This window comes from Hypanus sabinus, chromosome 10, assembly GCF_030144855.1.
Source record: "Hypanus sabinus isolate sHypSab1 chromosome 10, sHypSab1.hap1, whole genome shotgun sequence".
In the NCBI taxonomy this organism is placed as follows: Eukaryota; Metazoa; Chordata; class Chondrichthyes; order Myliobatiformes; family Dasyatidae; genus Hypanus; species Hypanus sabinus.
The window spans coordinates 140,782,986-140,801,469 of record NC_082715.1 but is presented as its reverse complement, the minus strand read 5'-3'; the positions used below and the strand labels follow the sequence as shown (position 1 = coordinate 140,801,469).

The following is an 18,484-nucleotide window of genomic DNA, read 5'->3' as shown; positions in this document are numbered from 1 at the left end:
TATATCACAAATGAAAATGATCCTTTGAAATTTTGCTATAATATTCATTCATGATTTATAATGCCAGGATAATTAAATTCACATTTGAGAATACCACAGTTATGAGGTGAAAAATAATTCATTGTTTTTGTTTTTTTTTTACAGCAAGTAGGTATTGATAAAGGTGACATTCCTGATCTTTCACAGGTAGGACTTTTCTATTCCTTTTAATTTCATGTTAGAATGATTTTCATAATTCCTTGATGGACTAATACTAGTCGTATAAATATCAAAGTTATATCCATTCAACCAAGTTGCTTATTCATAAGAACACATCCAGTTGATTAATGTCTTTGGGAAGGGGTGCTGCCCTTATCAGGTCTGATTGATGTGTGTCTCTAGGAACACCAGTCTGCTTGATTAATTTCACTCTGAAATGGTGGGCAACTTTGTGCAAGAAGCAGTTGGTAATACATGCTGCATCCTGTGAACATATTGTCTATATGAGGGAAAACAGGAAAACTGCATCTGGCCATGAAGTACCACCACAGAATATCTACTACCCAGATTATAAAGATCACTGACAAGGTCTTGTGTTTTAATCTCAAACTTAATGTGCGCCTTCTGTTCCATCTTGATTTGCAATGCGGTTTTTTTTCCCCTGAGAATGTGAGATGGCAAACTTTATGGTTTCAGCAGCATCAAAAGAATGCTTTTGATTCCAATTTGCTTTTCAGAATTGATCCTCCTTTGATTGTGATTTCTGTCATATTTAAAATTTGGTTCTTCTAAAACAAGCACAGTATTATTTTGATGCAGCGATACCTCTGTGCAGGCAGGAACGGCACAGTAGCATAACAGCACATCACTTTACTGTGCCAGTGATTGGGGTTCAATTTCTACCACTGTCTATAAGGGGTTTATACGTTCTACCCATGACTGCGTGGGTTTCTTCTGGGTGCTCTGGTTTCTTACCACATACCAAAGACCTGCGGGGTTAGTAGACTAGTTCATGTGTAATTGGGTGGTGTGGGCTCATTGGACCAGAAGGGCCTGTTCCCATAATGTTCTTTAAATTTCAATTACAAGAACTGCAAGGTAGTACCAACTAAACGTGTTAAATGCTTGTTTCTGTGCACAATCAACCTGCAATGTGGACAACATATTTCTGTTCATAAATTACATGAGTGGTCACAATTAATTAGATTTGGTTTATCCTCAATCAGAAATTAACTTTTCCCTCTGCTTTTTAATGGACTTTACATCTGCAGGTGCTCGTTTGTGAAAGTCTGTATAATAAAATCCCAAATTAAATATTTAACGGGGTGGAGATACTTCTTTACCAAAGGAGATGTAAGGCACTTCTTCCCTCCGCTAGCTTGCAGGTTACTCTTGGGCAAGGTGCAACACCTGCTTAGTCCCCCACACCCTCTGATCAAGGTCACGTGAAGCTATTGGAGCAGGTGGAGGATAGTCATATGAGCAGCTGATGCACATCACAAGTCCTGGTTATGCAACCACTGTCACTAGACAGACAATCTTTGAAGAATATTGATAATGGCTAGGGTTACCCCAAAAGAAGGCAATGGGGCAAACTACTTCTGCAGACAAATTTGCCAAGATGATCATAGAACTGTGTACACCTACGTCTTATAACAAAGCACACAATGATGATTATGATTGTGAATTTCAGATGAGCTGGATGTTTTTGAGTTTAAAATGTTTAGACGTTGACTACTGATTTGAGTGCACCATTTATTATTAATACTCAGCTATATAAGCTAGGAGTTAAAATCTTAATTATTTTTATTACATTAACTAATCATATTAACTTCAGTTTTGTTAAATAATCAAACACTAATTGCATGTAGTACTCAGTGCTTTCTGAAGATTTATGGACGCTTTAAACAAAAAAAACAATCAGCTATGTTGGTCTGATTAAATTTGTTACCCAATTTTTTTGGAGTTTCTACCTGGATAAATGATATCCTGTTGAATGTTGAACCTGTATGGATATCACTTTCAGGCATACTGAAGGAGGAATGTGTCAAATGGAGGAGCAGCTTTTTACTTTGCCGGAACAGACCTCGTTATATTTGCACAATTTAATTGGTTTATTTCTTCTGAAATAATATGTACATTCTTAGATCTAAATAAATAGCTTAAGAAAACTTGCACTTAAAATGTATTGAATAAAAACATTCAATATTTATAGAAAAGTGAAGTACATCTTTGTCTGATGGTAATACTTTAATATTAATTGAAAACCAAGAAAGGTTATTAGATTTACTACTTTTCTGAAATATTTTGCATAAAATGTAACCATGGTTAATCTCATCATGGCTTGTCAATAATGATACATGAGATAAATATGTATAGTTGTTAATTTTTATATGATAATAACTTCTGAAAATGCAGGTAATACATCGGAGAATTCTTGTCGACCTTAAAAATTCTGACACTGAAAATACACCTTTAAAAGATTGTACCATTGATAATCCGGTAACCCTCCTTATGTTATCTACTCTACTTCTTGTGTGCTGGCCTTTCTGTTAATGGGATCTAAGGTTACGGATTAGATTGCTGAATTGTGTACTTAAATAGTAAGAATAGTTCAGAATCTGATAGCTGACCTTGTGCAGTTACACCTTTCAAAATCCAATTTGATGCTGGGAGCATCTGGTAAATAACTGATGCTGGTGTTTTAGCATGCTGTTCACTGGAAAGCAGATGCCTTGCATCTTTCCAAAAGCATGAAAAAATTTATCTTTTGATGCTTTACATCAGGTCTTTCTGTTTTGAAACATTGAACTCAGCATTCTAAAATGATTTACCCAACTTCCTAGTTGTTTATCTTTCATGATATATATCTAATTTAATTTTGCACTCAGTTAAATAGTTCAGAATAAATTTATTATCAAAGTACATATATATCACCATATACAACTCTGAGATTCAGTTTCTTGCAGGCATCCACAATAGAAAAAAAAAACAATAAAATTAATGAAAACTTGCACTCAAAGACTGACAAACAACCAATGTGCAAAAGAAGGCAAACTATGCAAATACAATAAATAAACAAATAATATGGACAACATGAATTGTAGAGTCCTTGAAGTAGTTTATTCAAATAACTGAATGACTTAAATGAATTAAATCTGATACTAACATAAGTTGTTAGAAATACTTCAAGCAATAAGATGTAATTTGAGCAAATAAATGTTTTCCCCAGATTTGGGTTTGCTTTCATTTGGAGATTAGTAGAGAAATAGGTAGGTGTGGTGAGAGGAATGTGATGGACGAACAAGAGTGAAGATATTTGATGGTATAACAAAATGCGGCAAATGCTAAAAACGTTGGTGCTCCTCCTCCTTCTCTCCTATCAGGTGCCTTCTTCTCCAGCTATTCACGTGGCAAAACCTCTCACCTTCTAACTTGTCGTTCTCCTCCACACCCACCTTCTTATTCTGACATCTTCCCGCTTCCTTTCTAGTCCCAAAGAAGGATCTCAGACTGAAATGTCAGCTATTTATTTCCATAGATGCTGCAAGACCTGAGTTCCTCCAGCATTATCTATGTGTTGGCAAGTGCTAAAGTATCAGAGAAAAAAGCATAAGGTGTCATGAATCTTCAGGTTAGGCAGAATCTGTTTTGCTTCTCCACTGTGTTTAACATCTCAATTTGATGGCCTGTGTGATTCATCAGATTTACATCAGGTCCCCCAATTTACATCAGATCTCACCAATGTAGAGGAGGCTGCATTGGTTGCAGTAGACTTATCTATTATGTACTCTGGTTTCAGTCACCTGCAAGGGGAGAAATCGTTTGCACTCTCCCTTATATAAGCCTTCATAATTTTTTATACTTAAGTCCCATTATTGATCCTCCTCCATTCCTGGGAAAACAGACCCAGCTTCTCTAGTCTCTAAGTGAAAAGCTCCATGCCAGACAACATCACAGTGAATCTCCTCTGCACCATGATACCACTGTGTAGTCCTTTATTTACTTAAGTTGTTTTCAATGACAATTCATTTTACAATTCTTTCGTGCTGGTGGGTTTTGTATCTTGTTGACGAAATTTGCCAACAGAATTAAGACAGCTGTGAATATGTTGGAAAAATGGGTGGCTGTTGAGATCTCAGCATTATTGAAGTTATGCCACTTGCGCCAATTCTTTCATTCTCTTACTCTCTGCCACCCTCCTCCCCATCAAGATATCCAGTGGACGCAGGTGTAGCTGGGGTCCAGGTGGCTTTTGGCTTTTTGCTCTTTGCATTCTGTTTCTGAACAATTTCAAAGCCTTTCTATCTTGTTTCACTTTTCCCTATTAACTCAAGATTAAGCATGTCATTTTTTAAGCATTTCTTGCTTGGGTTGACTTGTGCTTTTAATGAGTTTTACATAAGTTCCTAAAATGTAATCACTTCTTTCAATTTGATTTTATAGAACATTTTTAAGAGCTTTCTATTGTTGCTCTGTTAGTACCAAGTTTGTTTTAATTTTCCCCATTACCTGTTTTAGAGCAAGAGGATATCTTTGAAGCTTTTTTTCTCCTCTGCTCAAAAAATATGTCCAGAGAATTGAGGTTTTCTTTTATAAGAGCAGAATACTGCAGATCTTGAAATAAAACAAAAATTGAAAGAAATTCTTGACAAGTCAAGTGTTCTATGGCAATGAAATTCAGATTCACCCCCTCTGGAGAAAGAAATACCTTATCTCTATTCTAATGGGGATACAGCCTTCTATTCTGAGGCTTTGTCCCCTGGTCCACTACTGGAAACACTTTCTCCATGTCCACTCTCCAGGCTATTTTGTTAACATCAACAATATTGTTTTAAGCTGAACTATACAATGGTTGACTGTGATCGCAAAGAGTTCGGAATAGCTGATACTGAAGCAGAAGTTGCTATAAATGCGTGGAAAGTTTCCTGCCTCTTGTTCAAGTTGTAGATTAGCATTCACTGTTATTTCAGTCATCAAAGAGTAAGGAAGGTGCATACTATGCTGTAGATGCTATAATCTAAAACTATAAAATAAATTGCTGGAAGAACTAAGCAGGTTGAACAGCATATATTGAGGGAAAGGAATTGTCGAAGTTTTGTTTTGAGACCATGCATCAGGACTGGGAATTTCCTCCCATACCCACCTGTCTCTCCTCAAGCAGAGAAGGACAATTGCAATTTAAAAGATCAAAACCTCATATTCCACCAGAGTAGTCTACAACCCAATGGAATGAACATTAGGTTTTTTACTATTGTGTAACCATTTTGTGTCTTTGCTCATCACCCTTCTTGCAGCCTCTGTCTCTTCCTCCTCACCTAGTTTTCTGTCCATGGGTGCCGCAATAGCACAGTGTTAGCGAGATGGTATTACAACTCAGGCATCAGAGTTTAATTCTGGTGTTTGTATGCTCTCTTTGTGGCCATGTGGGTTTCCTCCCACAGATCAAAGACGTACTGGTATTAGGTTAATTGGTCAATGTAGATTGTCCTATGATTAGGCTAGGGTTAAAATAGGTGGGTTGCTGGGTGATGCTGGTGGGCTGGAAGGGCCTGTTCCGCGCTGCATCTATAAATAAATAAATCTCGTCCCTTGCCCCTCCTTGATTCACCTATGACTTACAGACCCCTCTGTTTTATTTTGGCAATTTTCCACTCTCAGTCCTGATCCCGAAATGTCAAAAAGCCAAGTGACATGCGGCCTTCAGTCAAAGGAATTGCAGCAAGAAATATTCCTGCTCTTGTGGTCACCATAACAATAGAAGAATATTTCCCTTGGTGCAGCACAAGAATAGATACTTGTAATTGCTGGGATGAAGAGATTCTTGCCTAAGAAAGGATGGTAGGCTTAAGGTGCACCAAATAGTTTTAAGAATAAGAGAAGGCTTCATTGAAGACTAAGTTCTGTGAGAAATTTAAAAAAGAAAATGTTCTGGAAATGCTGGGAATGTAAGGCAAAATTCTATAAAGAGTGAACACAAGGGATTCTGCAGCTGGTGGAAATCTAAAGCAACACACACAAAGTGCTGGAGGAATTCAGTTGGTCAGGCGGCATCTATGGAAAGGATTAAGCAGTTGACATTTCAGGCCAAGAATTTTCATCAGGACTGGAAAGGAAGGGGGAAGAAGCCAGAATAAGAAGGTGAGGGAGGGAGGAGTGCAGATGAGAATAGTCCTGATGAAGGGTCTTAGCTCAAAGTGTTGACAGTTTATTCCATTCCATAGCTGCCTGACCTGCTGAATTCATCCAGAATTTTGTCTGTATTGCTCTATAAAGAATGAGTTAACATTTCAGTTCCTTAATCTGAGGGGTTTGATAGGTTATGGACCAAGTGTTTATTACTCTGGGTAGAAAGTTTAGAATTTAGTGGTTTCAGGGAATTTGCTATTTTGGCAAAGGTAAGAAATTTTCTACCTCAGTGTTGTGAATCTTTAAATTTTTTTCCCAAAGGGCTTTTTTGTGCTCAGGATTCAGAAATCAGTAGATTTTTGGGTATGCAAGGTTGAATTTGTATGCAAGAAATTTCAGATATGCAAGGAACTGGGATTTGCACAAAAGTAGAACCAAGACTGAGGATTAGTATTGATTTTATTGAATTCTGGAGCAGGATCATAAAGGCATGTAGCCCATTTATAAGAAAATTAAAATTGTATTTTCAGCCTAATTAATACTTGTAATTAAAGTCTCATACATAATGCTCTATTGTCAAATGTCATGCCCATAAATCCATATAATGTTAGGTATGTCAAAGTATGTTGACGTTATTCATAAGCTTAATGCCCAATGAGTAATTAATTCTGGAAGTGGTTGTGCATGGTGTGTGCGCTTGAGTTTGTTCATTTCTGGTGTCTAAAACATACGAGAAATTAAATGTGATTGCTTTTCAATGTGTTTGTTTTTTGGTTCTCAATTTTAGGATATTTTGAGAGTACACATTAGTAGTTTGTGTTCAGCTGAAAATTTTCCTTGACTTGGAAGCATGAGCTTGTCACGTGTTGCTTTTATGAAGAACGTAAAAGCACAATTGAACATCACCGCTTTCCATGACGTGTGGAAATTTTCTTTTGAGTGCTCTTTGAAGCGGGCTTGTAAATTAGCAGCAAATAGTGATTGTTGTATTGTATTATGTTTTTTAGGCACCCAGCAGTCTTCTGGAAGCACTTGAGCAGCATTTGAATACACTGGAAGGGAAGAAAAATGCAGCTGGCAGTAGGTACGCTTGAACTTATTTAGATCACATTTTAATGAAAAAAATGCCTTTCTGCATTTGGTAAATACAGCTTGTGTAAACTGATATGCAGCTGTAATATGATGCTATAGTTTTACATTTTACATATACTTGTTTCTCTTTCTCACTTAGTGACCACTTTATTAGGGTACCCCCTTTTATAATCGTTGCCTTCTGCTGATAGCCCATCCACTTCAAGATTTGACGTGTTGTACATACAGAGATGCTCTTCTGCACACCACTATTGTAATACATGGTTATTTGTTATTGTTGCCTTCCTGTCAGCTTGAACCAGTCTAGCCATTCTCCTCCAACCTCTCTCATTAAGAAGGAGTTTTTGCACACAGAACTGCCAATCACTGGATGATTTTTGGTTTTCAAACAATTCTCTAAACTCTAGAGCAGGATTCCCAACCTGATGTCCATAGACCCCTCCGTTAATTGTAGAGTCCATGGCATAAAAAAGATTGGGAACCCTTGCTCCAGAGATTATAGATCTAGTAACAGATCAAGTTTTGCACACTCTCCCTTTGGGACTTCTACATACTGATTAAGGAAACAACCCTGAGCACATTTGACAATCTCTATTCTGTCCAGTCCTTTTACAGCATGGGAGTCTCAGTCAATATCTGGAAGTTAAAATCGCTTATTACAACAATCTTATGTTTCTTGCAACAGTCTGTGATCTCTCTGCAAATTTGTTCCTCTAAATCCCTTAGCCTGTTGGTGGTCTGTAATATAGCCTCATTAACGTGGTCATACCTTTCTTATTCCTCAATTCTATCCATGTTAGCGTTCATTTCAAGATGTCTAGAATACAAGAGCAAGGATGTGATGCTGGCTTTATAAGGCATTGGTGAGCCCTCACCTTGAGTATTGTGAACAGTTTTGGGCCCCTCATCTTAGAAAAGATGTGCTGGCATTGGAGAGGGTCCAGATGAGGTTAACAAGGATGATTCCTGGAATGAAAGGGGCTATCATACAGGGAATGTTTGATGGCGCTGGGTCTATACTCACTGGAATTCAGAAGGATAAAGGGGGATCTCATTGAAATCTTTTGAGTCTTGAAAGGCCTAGACAGAGTAGGTGTGGAACAGATGTTTCCCATGGTGGGAGAGTCTAGGACAAGAGGGCATAGCCTCAGGATAGAGGGGCGCCCTTTCAGAAATTACTTTAGCCAAAGGGTGATGAATTTGTGGAATTTGTTGCCACATGCAGCTGTGGATGCCAGGTCATTGGGTGTATTGAAGGTAGAGAATGATAGGTTCTTGATTGGACATGGCATCAAAGGTTACGGGGAGAAGGCTAGGAACTGGGGTTGAGGAGGAGAAAAAAGGATCAGCCGTAATTGAATGGGAGAGCAGACTCGATGGGCCAGATGACCTAATACTGCTCCTATGTCTTATGGTCTTATAACTCCTTACTAAATGAGTTCTCCAGTCTGTCCTGACTGAGCACTGCCATGAAATTTTCCCCTTCTGCTTTGTCATGTCTAAAACAACAGAATCCTGGAATACTGAGCTGCCAGTCCTGCCCCTCCTTCAACCAAGTCTCAATCATAACTACAATATCGTAATTCCATGTGTTCATCCATGCCCTGAGCTCATCTGCCTTTCCTACAATACTTCTTGCATTGAAATAAATCACTTACTTTTACTACCAGCAAAAAAGCATCAGCACCCTCCACTGAGCACTCAGTGATGCAGCAAAGCATCAATAAAGACACAGACTTGCAGTATCCCAAAGGCTAGTCATTCACCTGGTAATTAGACATTCCACAGGCTCTCTCCCTCCCTAATAAGGGAAGAAGAGGAGTACCTGTTTCACAGAGAAACGGGAGACATAACAAACAACTCGTTGATTTATGATAATAAAAGTCTGTTGCATCATTTTTTCTGAGCGCTGCACCCAGAGAGTCGGTCCCAGGAAGGCTCAGGTCTCTGGACACACAGCCCATGGCAGCTAACCTGTTGCTCCTGATGATCCGTGTTCCCCTGCGATGCCTCAGTCGGGGGCACTGGCCTTGATTCAGCCCGTCTCCAGAGCCACGATAATCCGGCACCCTGAAAGCACCCTGGTCTTCGAGGCCACGTCCTTTGAATATCAAAAAGCGGCCATTTGTGAGGCCCTGAGAGTGGGTTCCATTCCCACAAGGAACTGAACTCAGAATGTAACTCCAGCGTCACAGTCTTCAAAAGAACCTTGAAAAGGAAAACAAGAAGTATCAAAGATAGAAATAGAGCTGTTTCCAAAGAAGCAAGCAAAGGAGTCACTGTTTAGAGCCATCATTACTTCGCTTAGTTAAAGGGAAAGTTGAAAAAGGTGAGGTAGTGGATGTTGTCTACATGGACTTTAGTAAGGCCTTTGACAAGGTTCAACATGGTAGTCATGAAGGTTCACTTGCATGGAATTCAGGATGAGGTAGTAAATTGGATTAAAGATTGGCCTCATGGCAGACGCCAAAGAGTGGTAGTGGATGGATGTCTGTCTGACTTGGAGGCCTGTGACTAGTGGTGTGCCGCAGGGTTCTGTGCTGTGTCCGTTGTTGTCTCTCATCTATATTGATGATCTAGATGATAATGAGATAAACTGGATCTACAAATTTGCTGATGACACCAAGATTGGAGGTGCAGTGAGCAGTGAGGAAGACTATCAAAGCTTGCAACAGATGGGAAAGTGGCTGAAAATTGACAGATATAATTTAATGCAAACACGTGTGAGGTGTTGCACTTTGGGTGGACCAACCAGGGTAGATCTTACACGGTGAGCAGTAGAGTACTAAGTAGTGTGGTAGAACAAAGGGATCTGGGAATACTGATCCGTAATTCTGTGAAAGTGGTGTCACTGGTAGAAAGGGTCATAGAGAAAGCTTTTGGCATATTGTCCTTCATAAATCAAAGTGTTTCGTATAGGAGTTGGGATGCTATGTTGGAATTGTATAAGACATTGCTGAGGCCTAGTTTGGAGTATTGTGTCCAGTTTTGGTCAAAAACCTACAGGGAAGATGTAAATAAGATTGAAAAGATACAGAGGAATTTAGCAAGGATGTTTTTGGTCTTGAGGACCTGAGTTATAGGGAAAAATTGAATAGGTTAAGACTTTATTCTTTGGACCATAGAACCATAGAACACTACAGCACAGTACAGGCCCTTCAGCCCTCCATGTTGTGCTGACCCATATAATCCTTTAAAAAAAGTACTAAACCCACACTACCCCATAACCCTCCAGTTTTCTTTCATCCATGTGCTTGTCCAAGAGGCTCTTAAATACCCCTAATGTTTTAGTCTCCACCACCATCGCTGGCAAGTCATTCCAGGCACTCACAACCCTCTGTGTAAAAAAGAAAAACTTACCCCTGATGTCTCCCATAAACTTCCCTCCCTTAATTTTGTACATATGCCCTCTGGTGTTTTCTATTGGTGCCCTGGGAAACAGGTACTGACTATCCACCCTATCTATGCCTCTCATAATCTTGTAGACCTCTATCAAGTCCCCTCTCATTCTTCTACGCTCCAAAGAGAAAAGTCCCAGCTCTGCTAACCTTGCTTCGTATGACTTGTTCTCCAAACCAGGCAACATCCTGGTAAATCTCCTCTGCACCCTCTCCATAGCTTCCACATCCTTCCTATAATGAGGTGACCAGAGTTGAATACAATACTCTTAAGTGCGGTCTCACCAGAGATTTGTAGATTTGCAACATGACCTCTGTACTCTTGAACTGAATCCCCCTGTTAATGAAGCCTAGCATCCCATAAGCCTTAACTACCCTATCAACCTGCGCAGTGACCTTAAGGGATGTATGGATTTGAACCCCAAGGTCCCTTTGTTCATCCACACTCTTAAGTAACTGACCATTAATCCTGTACTCAGTCTTCTGGTTTGTCCTTCCAAAATGCATCACCTCACACTTGTCCAGATTGAACTCCATCTGCCATTTTCCTGCCCAACTCTGCATCCTGTCTATATCCTCTTGTAACCTTTGACAACCTACTGCTCCATCCACAACTCCTCCAATCTTCATGTCATCCACAAACTTCTGCCTCTACATCCAGGTCATTTATAAAAATCACAAATAGCAGGGGTCCCAGGACAGATCTCTGCAGCACTCCACTAGTCACCGACCTCCAGGCAGAATACTTTCCATCGACAACTACCCTTTGTTTTCTTCCTTTAAGCAAATTTTTTTATCCAAACAGCCAAGGTTCCACTTATCCCGTGCCTCATGACTTTCTGGATGAGTCTCAATCATAGAAGATTGAGGGGACATTTGATAGAGGTATACAATATTATGAGGGGTAAAAATAGGGTTTTTCCACTAAGATTGGGTGAGACTACAACTAGAAGTCATGGGTTAATGGCGAAAGGTGAAGTGTGAAGGGGAACGTGAGGGGGGACTTCTTTACTCACAAGGTGGTGAGATTGTGGAATGAGCTGCTAGCACAAGTAGTGGATGTGCGTTCGATTTCAACATTTAAGAGAAATTTGGATAGATCTGGATGGGTGGGGTATGGAAGGATATTGAGAGCAATGGATGGTACAAATGCTGGTCAAAGGGACTAGGCAGATTAATAGCTTGGCACACTCTGCTAGGGCCAAAGGGCCCATTTCTGCTCTGTAGTGTTTTTTGACCCTATGATGTACTCTGGTAGCTTGTAAGTGTCACTATTCTGGCAACAACACAGCATATACACCATGCTCAACAGAACAACACTTCTATGCAGGAGATACCGAGCAATAACACAAGCTCTGTTCTTCCATCCAGCAAACTCACCCACACACATACAAAGTCCTCTAACCCCAGGACAGGCTGTTGTTTCACAGGTATTGGGCCTTTGAGATCCACAGTGGACTCAGAGCTCAGTAGATTCGGGGCTCTGGCCATCAGGCCTCAAATTCTGGACCTCTGAAATTGACAAAGAAGTTAGAAGATAGAAACAAGTTAAACAGCAACATTTGGAAGAGAATTAATTAAATACTTGAATGGAAGAACTTTTAAAAAAGCTCACAAGGAAACATGAAAAGAGCAGTAGGTTCTTTGATCGGTTGACTCCACAAAAGAATGGCTCGGACATGACAGGTTGTATTATTGCCATGTGAATTTGGAAAATGTTTGGCAAAAGCAGTGAATGATGATAATTAATTGACCATTTACAAAAAAGTAAATTATTATAGGCAGAGGTAATAAAATTTGAAGTGCACTCTAGCTTGTCAGAGTTGGTCAGAGTTTTGTCCATCTCTTGTGAAGATAATATACTCAAGTTGGTTTCAACTTGTAATATTAAACATGGAAAGAGATTTGGGTCATTTTACTTGTTCCCTGCAGTTCCCTGTCTAACATATTGGGTTAGAGCCTAGCTAACCCTCTAGAGGAGCGATGAAAACTCGGTAAGATTATCATGAGTGGGTCAAAATCACATAACTTGGGTTTTGAATCAGAACAGATTTTGGATTTAGAATCAAAGGATGAATGTATCTGTGTAACTTGTTAAAATCTGAAGATGTAAACTTCTAGCTAAACGCATGGACCTCTGGTGATTTTGAATTACTACATATGCAAGGGGAGCTGTAAATATATTTGAATTTAATCTTGGCAATGACAAACAATGTCAAATCCTTTTGATTTAAAATAGAATTGAATCAATAGCATGTCATAATTAATATGTAATTTAATAAATCCAACTTTTTACAGCTGAGCACACTATATAATAGTAATATCACTGTTCGAAGAATACAAACAATCTTAGTGTCACCAAGAAGCAATTATTTACCTTTAAATTTGGAAATGTAATTCTTTTTAGAAAATTAATTTTAAAACTTTGTGTTCTTTCCTGCTGTCTTGGATTGTTAGTGAAGGGTAAGTTTCAACCATTATACTGTCTGAAAGCTTTTAAGAAATCCAAGAAATTTCACAGATGCTGGCAATGCAAAGTAATGTAGACAAAATACTGGAAGAACATAGCAGATCAGGCAAGATCTATGGAGAGGAATGAACAGTGGGCATTTTGGACTGAGTCCCGAGGAAGGGTCTTAGTCTGAAATGACCTCTTCTTAGATGCTATTTGCTGAGTTACTCCAGCATTTTGTATGTGTTGCTCCTTTAAGAAAGTACTCTAGATAAGGAATGGAAATGAGGACAAGGTGATCTTTGGACCAATGGGCAGTATAAATTCAACTAATTTGCTTTTTAAATTTACTCCAGTTTGCCACAGATGGGGAAAAAAAGCAAAAGGAATAATTGTTATAGCAATTGAATTTATTATTACTTGTTAAATTGTTTGAAGAAAATTGTAGCAATTTTCTTAGGGAGAAAAATAAATTGTCTGAGGAGAATTGTTTTGCCATTGAGCTGAAGTTAATTTAATGAAGGAACAGCTGGATATTGTAACTTCTGTGCTTCATTCGTTCAGCTTTGTCATTGAGAATGAAAAACCAGAGAACAGAGACAGCAACAGGACTAAGATCTATTCTCTGATAACTACAGTAATTTTCCATAATTCACATATTTTGTAAGTCTGTTTTTCTTGAAGAACATGCTACACTGTTGAGGCCTGAAATATTGGAAGGTGTCAATGTGCTGCCCATTTGCTTGTTTCATTCTCTGTCAAGAAACTTGTTCAAATTTAATGACTAATTAGTTTGAGTGATGCTTGGGGTGGGGGTTATGAGATAGAAATAGAAGTTATCTATCTTTTTATTCACTGTCTGTCAACTCAAAGCCTTACAGTTTTGTCAAGTTTTTAATAGTGCCTCTGTCTTATTTATCCTGTTACTTCAGCAATATAGACAAGGTCCTGTTGAAGCATTGACTGTTTTTGTATTTTCTTAGATGCTGCCTGACCTGCTGCGGTCCTCCAGCGCTTTGTGTGTGTTGCTGCATTTCCTTTGTTTCTTGATTCAGCTTATGTACTTAGAATGTGCACTTATGCTTGGAAATCCTTCTGAATCATACTTTGTTTCAAATGGGAAAGGCATCTAAAAAAATGTGTGGTGATAATGTGACTGGACTGGGGTCAAGAAATTTACAGCAAGAAATATTTAGATGACTCCCCTCTAGTTTGCTGTACACTTACAGTAGCAGATATAGCCCAGTCCATCACAGATAGAGCCCTCCCCACCATTGAGCATATTTACAAGCAGTGCTGCCACAAGAAAGCAGCATCCATCATCGCAGACTCAGGAAGGAGGTACAGGAGCCTCAGGACCTATTCAGGAGATAACTTCACTCACCCCAACACTAAACTATTCACACAATCTGTGGACTCCCATTCAGGGCTTTTTATCTCATGTTCTCAATACTTATTGCTTAATTTTTTCCTTTTTGTATTTGCAGTTTGTCATCTTTTGCATATGGGTTGTTTGTCTTGTTGTGTGCACTTTTTCATTGATTCTATTGTGTTTCTTTGTCTTTACTGTGAATTCCCGCAAGAAAATGAATCACAGTGTTGTATATAGTGGCATATTTACTTTGAACTTTGTGGGTCACAGTTTAAGTGCTAATCTCCATAGTACTTTGTTGGGTTACACAATGGAACAATGGTAGTAATGATTTTTTAGTGGTGCAACTTTGAATTACTCATGAATTTCTCCAGACCATGCAGCTTTATTCACAGTTACGTATGCTTTTAGTGTATAAATGTCTTCTGTATTTTGAAAATCTTTTTTCATCTGCCTCTTATTTTCTTTCAGGACTGCTGGAGCACCTTTACAGGGGACTACGGTAATATAAGTCAATTATTCTTCAACCCCTCCCCCCTGCAAAGTACTGTGTAGGATCCTTAGTTTATGCCTTGGTTGATAATTTTGTTTTGTTGCCTTAATATGCATATTTTATATAAAAGCTATAAGATGCATGATAAATTGTATTTCTGAAGTTTGGAAAGCTAATTGCCTAATTCTCTGTGGAGCATTTATTGAAACTAATCTTTTTCCATCCTCCTTTCCCCGCCCCCCCCAACCCTCCATTTCCTTCTTTGCTCCTTCCCCTTCCCTGCTTTCTCCCTTCTTTCCAATCTCAAATGATAATGCTCAGGCCTGTTGTCTGAATGTTTCACAAACCAATGAACACTGCTTTGTTATTCATCTTTTGTACTATTTATTTTCTAAACTTGTAGTAATATTTTGTGTCTTGCTCTGTACTGCTGTCACTAAACAACCAATTTCAAGTCATATGCCAGTGACAATAAATCTGTTTCTGATTTTAGGCTATTGTTTGCATATTTGATATGTTTCTAATTGCCCAAAAGGCCCAACTATAAAACCATTCGTGTTCTTATCAATTGAGGAAATTATAACTATTTTACTAGAACAGTAATAAAATGTAAGGACCTGAAATGCATGTCTTGCATATCACAAAAGACTTAAATTTCATATACCCGAATGATTCTAACATTTGTCTCCATTTAGTTATTTGGTAGGTTATTTCAGACACTTTTCCCCAGTAAATAAATTTTGTTAAAATTATGTTATGAAGAAACTGAGGGATTTAAAATTTGGATGATTTCAGTATTATACTGAACAGTACATTCAAAACATGAATAAGTATCACTATATTCTTCAAAGATACTTTTTTAAAATCGTTCTAGGGCTCTCCGGAAAACACAGGGTCTTCTCCCACCACCAGTCCTGCCAAAGTGGCTGACACTGCTCCAGTCGTTGATCTCTTTTCACCGCCACCCCCTGTCGCAGCTCCAGTAAAGTAAGTCTTGAATGGTTTTGGCAGATTACAGGATGATTTTAAGCAATTAGTTTTCTTTATTGTGCATTTTATGAAAACACGCAAAAAATGAATATTTAAAGGCCTAGACAGAGTGTATGTGGAGAGTGTGTTCCCGATAGTGAGTATAGAACCAGAAGGCACAGCCACAGAACAGAAGGACTTCCATTTAGAATGCAGATGGGGAAGAATTTTTTTTAGCTAGAGGGTAGTGAATCTGTGGAATTCTTTGCCACAGACGGTTGTGGTGGGTCACTATTTGGGTATATTTAAAGCAGAGGTTGATGGTTCTTGATTAGAAACATAGAAAAATAAAAAATCTATGGCACAACACAGGCCAGGCTCTTCGGCCCACAAAGCTGTGCTGAAAATGTCCTTACCTTAGAAATTACTTAGAGTTACCCATAGCCCTCTGTTTTTCTCAGCTCCATGTACCTGTCCAGGAATCTCTTAAAAGACCCTATCGTATCCGTCTCCACCACCGTCACCAGCAGCCTATTCCACACACTCACCACTCTGTAAAAATCTTACTTCTGACATTTCCACTGTACCTATTTCTAAGCATCTTAAAACTGTCCTCTCGTGCTGGCCATTTCAGCCCTGGTAAAAAGCCTCTGACTATCAACACAATTGATACCTCTCATCATCTTATACACCTCTATCAGGTCACCTCTCATCCTCCGTTGCTCCAAGGAAAAAAGGCCAAGTTCGCTCAACCTATTCTCATAAGGCATGTTCTGCAATCCAGGCAACATCCTTGCAAATCTCCTCTGCAACCTTTCTATGATTTCTATATCCTTCATATAGTAAGGCTACCAGAACTGAGCACAGTACTCCAAATGAGGTCTGACCAGGGTCCTATAGAGCTGCAACATTACCTCTTAGCCCCTAAACTCAATCCCACCTTTGAAGTCAAATGCACCGTATGCTTTCTTAACCACAGAGTCAACCTGCACAGCAGCTTTGAGTGTCCTATGGACTCAGACCCCTAGATCCCTCTGATTCTCCACATTGCCAAGAGTCTTACCATTAACACTATATTCTGTCATATTTAGAACCATAGAACATTACAGCACAGAAACAGACCTTCTGGCCCTTCTTGGCTGTGCCGAACCACTTTTCTACCTAGTCCCACTGACCTAGACCCAGGTCATATCCCTCCAAACCCCTCTCATCCATGTACCTGTCCAAGTTTTTCTTGAATGTGAACAGTGAGCCCGCATTCACCACTTCATCTGGCAGCTCATTCCACACTCCCAACACTCACTGTGTGAAGAAGCCACACCCCTAATGTTCCCTTTAAACTTTTCCCCTTCACCCTTAACCCATGACCTTTCTTTTTCTCCCATGGCCTCAGTGGAAAAAGCCTGCTTGCATTCACTTTCAATACCCATCATAATTTTATACACCTCTATCAAATCATCCCTCATTCTCCTTCGCTCCAGGGAATAAAGTCCTAACCTATTCAACCTTTCTCTGTAGCTCAGTTTCTCAAGTCCCAGCAACATCCTTGTAAACCTTCTCTGCACTCTTTCAACCTTATTAATATTTTATTAATATAATTAGGTGACCAAAACTGCTCACAATACTCCAAATTCGGTCTCACCAATGTCTTATACAACCTCACCATTACATTCCAACTCTTGTACTCAATACTTTGATTTATAAAGGCCAATGTGCCAAAAGCTCTCTTTACAATCCTATCTACTTGTGATGCCACTTTTAGGTAATTATGTATCTGTACTCCCAGATCCCTCTGTTCTCCTGCACTCCTTAGTGCCCTACCATTTACCTTGTCTGTTCTACCTTGGTTTGACCTACTGAAGTGCAATACCTCGCACTTGTCCGCATTAAACTCCATCTGCCATTTTCCTGCCCATTCCTCCAACTGGTCCAAATCCCTCTGCAAACTTTGAAAACCTTCCTCACTGTCCACTACACCGCCAATCTTTGTATCATCAGCAAATTTGCTGATCCAATTTGCCATATTATCATCCAGATCATTGATATAGATGGCAAGTAACAATGGACCCAGCAGTGATCCCTGTGGCACACCACTAGTCACAGGCCTCCACTCAGAGTAGCAATCCTCCACTACCACTCTCTGGCTTCTTCCATTGAGCCAATGTCTAATCCAATTTACTACCTCTCCATATATACCTGGCGACAGAATCTTCCTAACTAACCTCCCATGCGGTACCTGTCAAAGGCCTTACTGAAGTCCATGTATACAAAATCCACTGGCTTCCCTTCATCCACTTTCCTGGTAGCTTCCTCGAAAAACTCTAATAGATTGGTTAAGCATGACCTACCACGCACAAAGACACGCTGACTGTTTCTAATAAGTCCCTGTCTATTCAAATACTTGTAGATCCTATCTCTTGGTACTCCTTCCAATAATTTACCTACTACCAATATCAAACTTACTAGCCTAAAATTTGAGCCTTTTTTAAACAATGGAACTACATGAGCTATCCTCCAATCCTCTGGCACCTGACCCATGGATATTGACATTTTAAATATTTCTGCCAGGGCCCCTGGAATTTCACAGAATTTCACAGAGG

General features: G+C 39.3%; 1 protein-coding gene across 44 annotated transcripts in view; it reads left to right on the top strand.

Moving 5' to 3' along the window:
- The window catches only part of snap91a (synaptosome associated protein 91a), a 179,446-nt gene that overhangs the window by 73,939 nt on the left and 87,023 nt on the right, over positions 1 to 18,484 (top strand). For 37 of the 44 annotated variants that reach the window (XM_059983127.1, XM_059983110.1, XM_059983113.1 and 34 more), the window contains 5 exons: positions 145 to 186; positions 2,398 to 2,481; positions 7,116 to 7,192; positions 14,894 to 14,924; positions 15,790 to 15,902. In XM_059983127.1, coding sequence (XP_059839110.1) covers positions 145 to 186; positions 2,398 to 2,481; positions 7,116 to 7,192; positions 14,894 to 14,924; positions 15,790 to 15,902 — 347 coding nt within the window. The remainder of the gene's footprint in view (positions 1 to 144; positions 187 to 2,397; positions 2,482 to 7,115; positions 7,193 to 14,893; positions 14,925 to 15,789; positions 15,903 to 18,484) is intronic. The other 7 variants (XM_059983148.1, XM_059983118.1, XM_059983149.1 and 4 more) reach the window with 1 other exon arrangement.